We start from the raw sequence: 12,335 nt of genomic DNA, 5'->3' as shown, positions 1-12,335 counted from the left end.
AATGGACGTCAATGGGTCACCAACTGCCCAATTTCTGAACGTGCGTACACTTACGGTAGCTTATCGTGCTGACAGAATCTCTTGCAGAAGCGTTTTCAAGTCATCGCTGAGCTCACGCATCACCGGCGGCCCACCAGTACACAGCAAGGTGGGTGCAATATGCACATTGATCTGAAACATCGTGCTGTGGCTACTTTTCTTAGATTCTATGATTCCTATTAAACATGATCGCGACATTACCCAAAGAAATGTAAACGGCCACAACTGGGTCGCTACGTCTACCCTCGTTTTCTGTGCAAAACGTTGGTGTGACGCGTCTCCCGATGCCTAAATGTGCGCGTGAATCTCCCGTCAACGGTCCCTGATGCGTCCAACCAGGCCGAGGCGGTCTTTGTGGCTTTCGTGTAAACGGATGCGTTTTTGAATCTATATACGATCCAAATCCAAATCGTGGTAGAATCCTTAAATGTCAAATGTCACGCAGTCGTGTAAAAAACAGCACTTATGTTACGAGGAAAGCTGGTTAAAAGTAGAGTCACTGTTTGAACACTGACTAAATGCAGCGGGGGTTGTGAGATAACGCTCTGCATTGTCTCTCCAGAGGAGGCAGAGAGACTCATGGAGACAGACCGGGACAACCTGGGCCCACCAGGGGGCCCTTTTACCTTCCAGGGCCTAGAGAAAACCCGTACAGCCAGACGGACAGCTAAAGACAGCTAAAGATCCTGATGTCAGTTGCGGCCATTTTACTCGATAATCGTCTGCTGACGTCTGGTATTGTAAAGATTAACCACTCTTGATGTTACGTTTTACATTTGCACTATCAAACTCAAACAAATAAGCAATAAAATATATTTTCCAGTTATTAATGACAGTGTTTGTGATTATTTTTGTAGTACACAATGTTTGCATTGGTGTTTTCCTGGTTGGTAAACCATTCATTGGTACTCTAAACTGTCGTTTACGTTCTGTGAACGAAGTTCACGCTGAGAAAAGGGGCAACACAGGAATGGTCCCGTCCATTCATAATATAGGGTTGAGGAATGTTACAAGGTGTCCGGAAATGCAGCAGAGAGGGGGGGGGGGGGACTCACTGGGGTCTTCAAACACGTCAACAAGCCATCCAATATCCATGACCAGGGAACCACCTGGTACATATGCAGTCTTATGAACAATAAAAACAAAATGTAATTGATCCTTTGAAAGTGAGAGTGAGTGTCTTGTGGTCTCATCTGTGTTTGTGAGGGTAATTATAATGGTAAGGTGTACCTGTGTGTGTGTGTGTGTGTGTGTGTGTGTGTGTGTGTGTGTGTGTGTGTGTGTGTGTGTGTGTGTGTGTGTGTGTGTGTGTGTGTGTGTGTGTGTGTGTGTGTGTGTGTGTGTGTGTGTGTGTTGAGGTTGAGGGCATAGGCAGATGAGGAGACCATGACTCATTGATGGTGAGTTGGGGTGGCTATATAAGGTCTCATTCCCCAGAAGGACGCAAGAAGAGAAAACCAAAGTCTACTATACTATAGACGCACTAGCAGCCGACTCACTTGTACAGTGACCGACAGCGCTGCGAATTGACGCCAACTCGCTGAAAGAACGAGATTTCTTCTTCGGTTCCAGAGAAAAAAACAATCATAGTAACAGCGAAAGAAAAGAAAAAAAATACGCTCAAAAGTACGACTTTTGTTATTCCGTCCGTGTTGAGGAGGAAGCAGGAAAGTCTCGCTGAAGAAAGTTGATAAAGAAGAGGATGCTTCTGAGAGTGACCGTGGCGGCGGTGCTGGTGTTGGTGTGTGTGTGTAGCGGGGTTGCGGCGGACAGGCTGCTGGTCCCCCGGGACTACGGGGTGAAGCTCTGCGGGAGGGAGTTCATCAGAGCCGTCATATTCACATGCGGGGGCTCCCGCTGGAAGCGCTCCTTAGACGATCACCTGGGTGAGTTCTCTGGGAACTGTAATACTTTTTTATTTGGTAACCTCTTGAGTTCAGAAACGTAATATGTATGTATTGGATCGAACTTGATTGTTTTTCAGAGGAATAGAAAAACATTATGACGGAAGAACTTATTTCATTGAAATACAGAAGCTTCGTTTTTGTCTTCAGAACCGTTTTAGTTTCAGCACTACGGAGAGCTCCGTTTGAGTTTTGTTCTGTATTTTTCTGTATTTTATTCTGTATTTTTTTTGTACTCTCTCTCTCTCTCTCTTCCATACAGACCCCTTCCAGAGGAACTACTACAGTGACGTCCCACAACAAGAAGACAACCAACCAAGCTGGCAGCAAAATGACGCTAAGGTAACAGAGGTCGTCCCGTACCCCCACCCGCCCCCCAGCTTCAGCGACACGCTGGCCGACCTGCTGGCCGCGTTCGGGCGGGACGCCGCGGGCCCGGTGGTGCGCGCACAGGACCCTCTGGGGGACTTTCACCTGTCCGTGACGTCAGAGCAGCAGGGAAAACAATCGAGCGTCGAGTGGCCCCAAGCCTCCTCCTCATCGAGGAGGAAGAGGAACTTTTCTCTGGGCGTGGCCGGGATGTGCTGCAACCTGGGCTGCACCAAGAACGACATAGGACACCTGTGCTGAGGACGGGACGGGGAGGGGGAGGGGGAGGGGGAGGGAGGATGAAGGGGTGTAGGACGGGACGCTGGGACCTGGGTCCCTCTTGTAAAGCAGGACATTGTCGTTTGAGTCAATGTGCAACTCTCCACGATTATGTGTTTCAATGACCGTGTTAACTGCAACAATTCAAAAGCTCATGCATTGGGGGACCAAAGGAAACGAATCTCTTGTGTAATTGTCTAGAAAAAAACTGAATTTTATTTTCATTTGTCATTATTGTTGCAATATGATGATGAGATACCGATACCTACTATTACATTTATTGGAGAATAGTAGGCCTATATTTATTTTCTGATATGAAGTTGTTTATGATTTACAGTTCACTCATAGTACTGGTGTGGTCAACCAATTACCTGCAACGGTACAAATATTGAATAAAAAGATTGCTAAACAAATCAACGACTCTGGAGAAGTATGTGCATTTGGACATTGTGTGTATTGATGTCGTTAGAATGAAATTGAATTTGTTCATCAGTGCGCCACCCGATGGACACCTGCAGGCCTACAGCTAACGGGGCGTAGCCTAATTAGGCCCCGTTAGCTGTAGGCCTGTACGTGTCTTAGCTTAGCAACGTCTCTGTCTAGAGGGACACACGCACGTGTGCACGGGCAACAAGTTGATACGGTAGACCTGTTCAACTGGTTCGTTTTCGTATCATTTCTCATTTTTGACATCGTTGCATCCATTTCAACCGTTCTGGATCTTTGATTGATTGGAAAAGCCTATTTTTGAGTCCGTCATTTTCGGACGTGGATTTTTCTTTTGATGAACTTTACCACACACAGACCATGTCATTCATCGACTCGTCCATCATCTGTCTTCTTCATCATATCCCGCAGTGAGTAAACGATCACTATGAACTCGCATAGCCTGCAGTCAGGGAATGTACGTCGTGGGGCCCCTGGGTCTACCACAAACCAGACGCGTCAGGGAAAGCATTCTGTGAAACATTTTAATGACCTTCAAATATTAAACAAAATGCCAAAGATTTGCAAATAAAACCTATTCCAAATCATCCCAAACGTTCATTTCAGGGACAATTGTTTGATTTTTTTTGTCTCAAAAAAAGTAAAAAAGGAACAGGTTGTTATCGACATCAAAAGAGAACATTACAATACAATCATTACAAATGGCACCATTCAAATTGTTGGGAGTGTGTGTGGACGTTGGCTGGTTGAAGCAGCCTCACCTGGTGGAGTCTGATTGGACTCTGGGGCTGGGTGAGGCTGCACACCTGTGGCACATTGAGTAATCAGTGTGCACAGGTTAAACCAGCCGTCACCACTCACACTCCAGATCTCCTGCATGGCAGCGGAGCACCCTTGCCATGTTGATTTGTGCGACAAATCAACCAATATAACAGCACATACACAGCCTCTCTGAAAAGAACATCAACAATGTAGGCCTACGTCTCATATGTCCAAAGCTGGAGGAATCATTATCCTTCTTCGTCGCCCTCGCTACGTGCATAGGGCTGCCCGACATAAGTTTGTTTACATGGGTACTACTCCAGCTGTCCCCGCAGTTGGGTGCCATGCTTCACTGCGGCAACGTCATCAGAACAAACCACGCCCACGGGCCGTCAACCTGCGTCCCCTGCTCTGCATCAACTGCACTGTGACCCCTGTTGTAGCTTCCACTAACAGGGCTGCCACGTTCATGTTACTCAACACTCGCTCACTAAATAACAAAGCCCTACTCATTCATGATATTATTTTGGATAAAAAGCTTGACTTCCTATGTCTGACAGAGACATGGCAGAGCCAGCAGGACTTTGTTACCCTCAACCAAGCCACTCCCCCTGACTATGTGTACATTCAAAAGCCCCGTAGCCTTGGCCGTGGTGGTGGGCTAGCTGTCATTCACCGGTCTAATTTACAGGTCAAAGAATTCCCAGTTAGCTCCACTTCATTTGAGTGTCTCCATTTTGCACTGGCAGGTGCTACACAGCTTCAAGTTCTGCTGAAGCCTCCACCCACTTCTCGTCAGAGCTTTCTGGGTTGCTCGCCACCATCTGCCCTTTCTACCCATCTACCATTCTGTTGGGTGACTTTAACATCCATGTGGACTCAGCTAACTGCTCCTTTGCTTCTGATTTTATGTCACTATTGGTCTCATACCAAAGGGCACACCCTTGACCTTGTGTGCTCCACTGGACTGGTCTGGTGGAACACTACAATACTGCTCTGTCCCTCAGCTTGGACTCAGTCGCCCCTCCCATAACCCGACTGGTCTCCTTCTCACGCCCCGCTCCCTGGTTTACTCCTGAGCTCCGCCTCAGGAAGGCAGCTGGCCACCGGCTTGAGAGGCGCTTTAAGACATCTAGCCTCACCGCACACCATGAGGCCTACAAAGACCATATCAGGGAGTACAAGGAGGCTCTCTCTAAGGCAAAGACACTCTACTACTCCATGCTTATTAATAACCAACAAAACCACCCCATAAAGCTTTTCACAACCATCCACCGACTCCTGCGCCCCCCCGATGCTGCCCAACCCACTGACGCCGTAGACCTGTGCTCCAGGTTTTTGGATTTCGTCCAAAACAAGGTGGAGTCCATTCACAACCACCTTCTGCAACACTCTACGCCACCCTCTTCTGCTCCCCCCCCATCCTGGTGTTGACACCCCTGCTGCCTGTCCACTGCAGTGCTGTTTCTCCTCTTTCGCCACACTGGACACTGACCAGGTGCATGACTTGGTGTCCAAAGCTAAGACCTCTTCCAGCAAGCTGGATCCTATGCCTACCACCTTGATGAAGACCTGCCTCCCTGTCATCTGTCCCTCTATTGCCGCCATCATCAACTGCTCACTGGACTCTGGTGTGGTGCCTTCAGGCTTCAAAATAGCAGCAGTTATTCCCACCCTGAAAAAGCCTGGTCTGGACCCTGACGACCCAAACAACTATCGTCCGATCTCCAACCTTCCTTTCCTAAGTAAGATCCTGGAAAGAGCAGTGGCTTCCCAGCTCCAACATCACATGTCCCACCATGAGCTCTTTGAACCCCTCCAATCAGGCTTCAGAATTCGACACAGTACTGAGACCGCCTTCACTAAAATCACCAACGACCTTCTTACTGCCGCCGACAATGGCCTCATCTCCATTCTTATCCTCCTCGATCTATCCGCTTTGACACAGTGTCCGATTCCATCCTACTATGGCCTCTAACCCACGACCCCACCCAGCGCCTTGTGCATTTGCACTCACTCACTCGCCTACACACACACCCTCACCTCCCACTCTTGTGAAGCAACCTTGAGTATCCTGAAAGGCGCTATATAAAATCAATTTATTATTATTATTAATAATATTATTATTATTATTATTATTTGGCAGTGTGAGCCTTGTAAACAACCACTTGGCCTTCATTCACATTCAGCATGATGACCTGACTTAATGTTTGGTAATGCCAGCTATATAGCTATAGATATAATACATTTTTTTTAGAAGCTGTAACCATACTCTCATGTGGAATAAGTTCCACCTTGATATCATATGTTGATTTGGCATAAGATGACAATAGGGTTGACAAATTAAGCAATAAACATTCCACACCAATCAATCACCTATCAAATTGCCATAGAAAAAGACATCGCTTTTCAAATCGCAACATGAAAATTCTGCCAGCATGGCAAAATTCTTTGAGGCTTTCAAAGACAAACACAAAAAATGATCAACAATATTTTCAATGTTTTCCAATGCTTTAAGATGTGTATTACGACTCACTGTTTAGACTTCTGTCTTTTAACCTTTGACCTCCTTCTTTCCACCATTAGCGCAGCAACAAAACGAATGGTAACGGCACATTATACAAATTCATCAGTCAGACTGTTATAATTCTGCATACTGCTAATGTTGCTTAATACTGTGCTGCATGAAAAGGCAGGCAAACCTCCCTAGAGACTGATGTTGCCTAATACTGTTCTGCTTGTAACACCAGGCAGACATTAGTCTGCAGGACAACAAACACTGCTTTGACTCACAGCCCATTGTCAACATTTATAAAATGCTTTCTGGCTGACTTCTGGTACACTTTTTTAAGTTGAGATTAAGTCGAGGTCACTTCTACCCCATTACATCCCTTTTCATAAGAGTCACGCTTCACTTTTTAAAAAGAAAACTAGCTTGTTCTGTGTGTCGCACAGAATAATCACAATATTTATGAAATATAATCGAATTATGAAATATAATTGAATCAATATTCACAATAGAAAAATCCATTCATATTGCATTTGCATAATACACACCTGTTCTGGCGTTGTACGTGAATTCTGTTATTGCAGACATCATAAAAACATTCACATTGCAGGTCACTTTTCCCATGGCAACAGTGACACAACACAAAGCTTTCCTTAAGACCCCCTGGAATATGGTCCGTGGTCCCCTATCCGTGCCCAGGGTCTGACCCCCCCCCCAGGCTTGGTCCTCTGCCTTAACCTCCTCCTCTCTTCGTCTCACCTGTGTCTTCCAAAGCTCCAGAGAAACAGAGTCCATGAGAAGGGCGTCAGGAGGAAGAGGAAGTCCATATAAGGTCAACGCCAAGGTATGTAGCATGGCTGGTTATGTAACAGGTTAGACTTCTGGTGCTGGGTGTCTACTGCTGAAGTAGAATCGCATCCAGGCAGTCCCGTGCGGCTGCTAGTCATATTACTAGGGAACACTGAAATAACACTTGAACTCACTTTCGACAACCTAAATGCTACAAAATATGAAAAGAACTGCCCTGCTCAAGCATCACTTCAAAACATAGAGCGATAGACTTGATTTGATGAGAGACTTCATCAAACGTAACAATGTAATCAACAAAACGACGAGTGTGGTTGAGGTATTGAGGTGTCCACTGAATGCTGTTCGGCAGAAGTGGTACGACAAGGTCACTGGACCAATGGTATCGGTAATGGAGGTTCGGAGAGAGGGAGAGAGGTGGACGGTCCGAGGGGAGGGTGGGGTCTTGAACCTCACCCCTCCTGGCTGTCCCGGGTCGTGTCCACGGTGTGCGCTAGCTCCCTGAAGGTGGGCCTCAGGGCCGGGTCGCCATGCCAACAGTCCGCCATAATCTTCTGAATCTGTAGGACGGATGTAGGGTTAGGGTTGAGTTAGGTTAGAGTAAGGCTAGGGCTGAGTTAGGTTAGAGTAAGTTAAGGGTTGGGTTAGGTTAGTGTAAGGCTAGGGTTGGGTTAGGTTAGTGTAAGGGTGGGGTTAGGTTAGTGTAAGGGTTAGGTTAGTGTAAGGCTAGGGTTGGGTTAGGTTAGTGTAAAGGTGGGGTTAGGTTAGTGTAAGGGTTAGGTTAGTGTAAGGGTTGGGTTAGGTTAGTGTAAGGGTGGGGTTAGGTTAGTGTAAGGGTGGGGTTAGGTTAGTGTAAGGGTTAGGTTAGTGTAAGGGTGGGGTTAGGTAAGGGTTAGGTTAGTGTAAGGGTGGGGTTATTTGAGCAGTGTAATGTTAGGGTCGGGTTAGTGTAAGGTAAGTTGCGGTGGTAGACGAGCGGGGCTGAGTCACCTCGCTGGGGCAGTTGTCGGGCGCTGGTAGGCGGTATCCTTGTTTCTGCAGCAGGTCGATGAGGTGGTACACTATCATCTGGCCCTGCTTGTCACTGCCCATCTTGTTCATCAACACCTGAGGGCAAAGGGAAATAAACACATGTCAAATGATCTGTTCTCTTACAGTATAGTCAGATACATGACAGACCAGGTGGGGGAGGGGTGGGGGGGTAAGGCATCTAGCTTGATAATTCTTAGAGGTAAACTGTGGAGCCTGGGGATTGAACCTGGGAGTTGAACACCCGAGCCAGTACTTCAGTGGGTCATGTATTTAATTGATTTATTTAGATGGAACAGAGGCACACATGCCCAGCAACAAAGTTGTGTGTTTTTTTTCTACATACTTTTTTTTATTTTTTACGTTTTAAACGTTTAAATATTCCATGGCACCGATTTACAGCCATGGTACCATATCCCATTGTGTCCGACAGAAGAGCGTTTTCCAAAGTTAGTTTTTTGGGTTCCCATTAAAACGTTTCCACGGCACAATGCCGGCGCGCTCTAAAGCCGACGGCAGCACCACAGCAGCAGCCGGCCAGTGGGGTGGAAGCAGGCAGACTGGTTGAGTAAGGGAGACGGCCGTACCGCTGGGGGGCTGCAGGACTTGTCGCTGTACGTGAAGAGCTCGTAGAGCACCACGCCGAAGCTCCACACGTCCGACGCCACGGAGAACTTACTGTGGGTCAGGGACTCTGGGGCGTACCTGACGGCACACGCAGGTGAGAGAGATGAGAGGTCATTTGTTGTGTTTCCAAAAAAATGCTTTTCAGCACACGCCTCAGGCCTGTGTCATCATGTTGATCGGTCCAATCATGTTTGTAGCAGTGTCGTATATAAGTCCAGGATCCAGGACACGATAAAAAATAAATGCATTAATAAAATAAATAATAATATTAATACAATTTATATATATATATATACACACACAAATAATCAAATAAATGTACAAAAATAAAATAAATATCCATCTATCTATATAGATATAGATATAGATGATAGATATATATATATAGATAGATATATAGATATATAGATATATATATATATACTGCATATCCCAAGCAGAGGTGTGCTGCGGTCCTGACCAGAAGATGGGGCTCTCCCCGGGGTCGGTGACGGTGTAGTACTCCTTCCCCTGGGGCAGCACCTTGGTCAGCCCGAAGTCCCCGATCTTCACGCGCATCTCGCTCTCCACCAGGATGTTCCTGGTGGCCAGGTCCCTGTGGATGTAGCGCTTCGTGGCCAGGTAGTCCATGCCCTGCAGGGGGGGGCACGGCCACGTGCAACGACAGACAGACAGGCAGACAGATAGACACACATACAGACAATCAAATACATAAAGATAGACAGACAGATGCACAGATGTACAGACAGACGGACCAATGCACATGCAGGCAAAAAGACAAGACACACAGACAGTCAGATGCAAAGGCAGAGAGACAGACACACAGAGACACAAGCACAGAGACACACACCGATTAATTCAGGTGTTGCTTATTTACTACTCAGCCATTAAGGAGCCTCTCTCCTTCTGCAGGAGTCTTATAGACACCCCCCCCCCCCCCCCCCCCGGGGTGTAATGAAGCAGGCCTCTCTACCTTGCAGATCTGGGAGGCGTAGTGCAGCAGCTTCTGGGAGTCGAAGCGTTCCCGGTACTTGACCAGGTAGTCCCTCAGGCTCCCGTAGGGCAGGTACTCCATGATCAGCCTCAGGTTCCTCCGCCCTGCGAACAGACCAGTCACAGAGCAGAGCGTTGGAGCTGGTAGAGCAACAGCACATCACCATCATCACCATCATCATCATAAAACAATCAGGCAGCACGGCCAACAGCCTGACAATGTTGACGAGTGTGTCGCCAAAGTGCTTTATGCACTTTCGATATTTTCAAGTACTTTCAATATTTTAAAATATGAATAGAAAATCAACATGTGGCTGTTTTTCCCTCGATTAATCGCAAAACTCTCCCTGGCGCCGTTCATCTCAACAACCGCCATCATTTCTCCAACAATCAAACATCAGAGGTACGGTCGAACCCGTCAGACGATAAACACACGCACAGCGGCGGGATAAACCCGACCACAGCCCCCAAACGGGGTCTTCGTACCAGCGCTGTAGCACACGCCCTTGTACTTCACGATGTTCTCGTGCTGCAGGGACTTGAGAATCTCGATCTCCCGCTCAAAGTCGCGCAGGTGCTCGGCGGTGCCGTGCTGCAGCTTCTTCACCGCCACCACCTCCCCCGTGCTGTCCAGCAGGGGGTCGTAGCGGCACAGCTCCACACTGCCAAAGTTACCCTGGGGGGGGGGGGGGAAGAGAGAGAGAGAGAGAGAGAGAACATTTTTGCGTTTACACAGTTTGCGTAGCTAGGGAAATATGCATATAAGAGCAAAGCGAAACCCTTCGGAGGTCACGTATAGTGACGATGATGTCATAATACGATAGCGCAGAGAACTCGCGCAAATGAATTCATCTCTCGTGGGCCTGCTATTGGAATGGAGCCCTAGAAGTCATTTGTATCTCCCCCCCCCCCCCAGTACTCAGTAGGCCTTGACTCTTCGTCGTTTGAGGCCTCACTACCAGGTGGTGTGGCTTGCGGAGCCTCACCTTGCCCAGCTGCTTGAGGAAGATGAGGTGGCGCTCCATGAACTGCGTGGGCTCCTTGTTGTCCAGGGCCAGGGGGAAGCCGAAGCCCTTGGTCCTGCCGGGCAGCATGTCGCTCTCCACCAGCAGCTCATAGTCTGAGCGGGAGCAGGCAGCAGCGCGTACGTTAGCGGCAACGTCGTCAGAACCGGCAGGCGTTTTTAACAAGTTTTGATACTAATGCAGGCTCGGTTTGAGCTTCTGTTTAGAAAAGGATCAAATGGAGTGTGTGTGTGTGTGTGTGTGTGTGTGTGGGGGGGGGGGTCAGGCGTGTGTGTGTGTGTGTGTGTGCAGGCTGCTCTGACCTGGTGTGAACAGGCTGTTGAGGTCCCTGATGACGGCCCTGAAGGAGGGCCGGTGCGACGGCTCGTAGTCCATGCAGCTGTTGATGAGGTTGGCCAGCTCGGTCCACTTGGGCGCCGTCAGCTGGTGCTTGTCCTCGTAGAACAGGTTCTTCTGCAGCGCCACACACACACGCGGGTCGCCCGGTTGTTGAACGGGAGCACCGAAATCCACCAATAACATCACTTAGTTTGGATTCACTGACAACTACTTTAAGAAGTCAATCGAGAAACAGAGTCCGGGGTTTCCCTCGGTTTGTGTGGACTAGGACGTTTAAGAGGTAGGAACGCGAAGCAAATAGCGGTGCCACTGGCGGCGGAGTGGAAACACACGCATGTAACAGTCATCAACTCACAGTTGGATTTTCTCAAGGGCTATTCAATTGCTATCTATATGATGATATGACGTTGTGAGACGTTGTGGGACTGTCCTGATCTCAGAGGTCATGTTCTGTTTCTCTCTGCAGATAATATATAAATAAATACATATATATTTATGTTCAATAGTTAGCATAACAGTGTGCTGGATCAGTGTCCCCTGACCCCTAGGATGAGGGTTAGGACCCCTAGGATGAGGACGCTCCCCCTCCCACCTTGGAGCTGTCCAGGGTGCTCAGCGGCTTGTCCCCCCCGCTGCAGATCTCCCACAGGGTGGTCCCGAAGCTCCACTTGTCAGCCGCCTGGCTCAGGTTGCGAGGGCTCTCAATGCACTCGGGGGGCACCCAAGGGATACGCTCCATGAGGACTGTGGAGGAGAGGAGTGGAGAGGGAGAAGACAGTTATATTACATTACATTACATTTATTTAGCTGATTCTGTTATCCAAAGAGACTTACAATGAGTGACTTTAACCATGATGACACATTCCAGAAATTGAAATCAGGCGAATGAATTTGAAATTAAATCCAGAAATTGTAAGAATCAAGAATTAAAATTCAAAGTTGAACAGAATTTAGATTTATGCAGTGGCTACACTGTTGATTTGAAACCTATACGGACACTTTTACTAAGAACGTCAGAACAGGATGTTTTAGTTTGAAAAGTAAACTAGAGCTGGCTGAGTTGGACTTTGTTATAAGCCAATGACGGGCTTACAGATCCCCGTCCCCCGCAAGATAAATGGGCGAGAAGAAAATAATGAAATAAAGTGAACCGCCCTAAGCTGGTTCAGAGTTGAGCTGGTCCACCTCGGACTGTAGATTATGAGA

At 47.8% G+C, this 12,335-nt stretch overlaps 3 protein-coding genes across 5 annotated transcripts in view; 2 read left to right on the top strand and 1 right to left on the bottom strand.

Annotated features, from left to right (window-relative positions):
- plgrkt (plasminogen receptor, C-terminal lysine transmembrane protein) overlaps positions 1 to 869 on the top strand; it is a 6,288-nt gene extending 5,419 nt beyond the window's left edge. The window contains exons 5-6 of one of the 3 annotated variants that reach the window (XM_084486447.1): positions 88 to 148; positions 602 to 741. In XM_084486447.1, the coding sequence (XP_084342573.1) occupies positions 88 to 110 (23 nt within the window). In that variant the 3' untranslated portion in view covers positions 111 to 148; positions 602 to 741. Of the gene's footprint in view, positions 1 to 75; positions 149 to 601 lie in introns of all 3 variants that reach the window. The other 2 variants (XM_084486446.1, XM_084486445.1) reach the window with 2 other exon arrangements.
- Positions 870 to 1,741: 872 nt separating this feature from the next.
- On the top strand, positions 1,742 to 2,573 carry rln1 (relaxin 1; the record flags this gene model as incomplete). Its single annotated transcript, XM_084486426.1, has 2 exons — positions 1,742 to 1,925; positions 2,206 to 2,573. 2 exons carry the CDS (start codon positions 1,742 to 1,744, stop codon positions 2,571 to 2,573), a joined length of 552 nt encoding a protein of 183 aa, XP_084342552.1.
- A 995-nt stretch (positions 2,574 to 3,568) lies between these two features.
- The window catches only part of jak2a (Janus kinase 2a), a 28,917-nt gene continuing 20,150 nt past the window's right edge, over positions 3,569 to 12,335 (bottom strand). The window contains 9 exon segments of the mRNA XM_084486887.1: positions 3,569 to 7,676; positions 8,107 to 8,223; positions 8,733 to 8,850; positions 9,233 to 9,405; positions 9,746 to 9,870; positions 10,252 to 10,441; positions 10,752 to 10,885; positions 11,093 to 11,243; positions 11,722 to 11,873. Of these exon segments, the coding sequence (XP_084343013.1) occupies positions 7,569 to 7,676; positions 8,107 to 8,223; positions 8,733 to 8,850; positions 9,233 to 9,405; positions 9,746 to 9,870; positions 10,252 to 10,441; positions 10,752 to 10,885; positions 11,093 to 11,243; positions 11,722 to 11,873 (1,268 nt within the window). The 3' untranslated portion in view covers positions 3,569 to 7,568.

Source organism: Micromesistius poutassou (assembly GCF_964030765.1).
Source record: "Micromesistius poutassou genome assembly, chromosome: 22".
Taxonomy (NCBI): Eukaryota; Metazoa; Chordata; class Actinopteri; order Gadiformes; family Gadidae; genus Micromesistius; species Micromesistius poutassou.
This window is presented reverse-complemented; position numbering and strand designations above follow the sequence as displayed.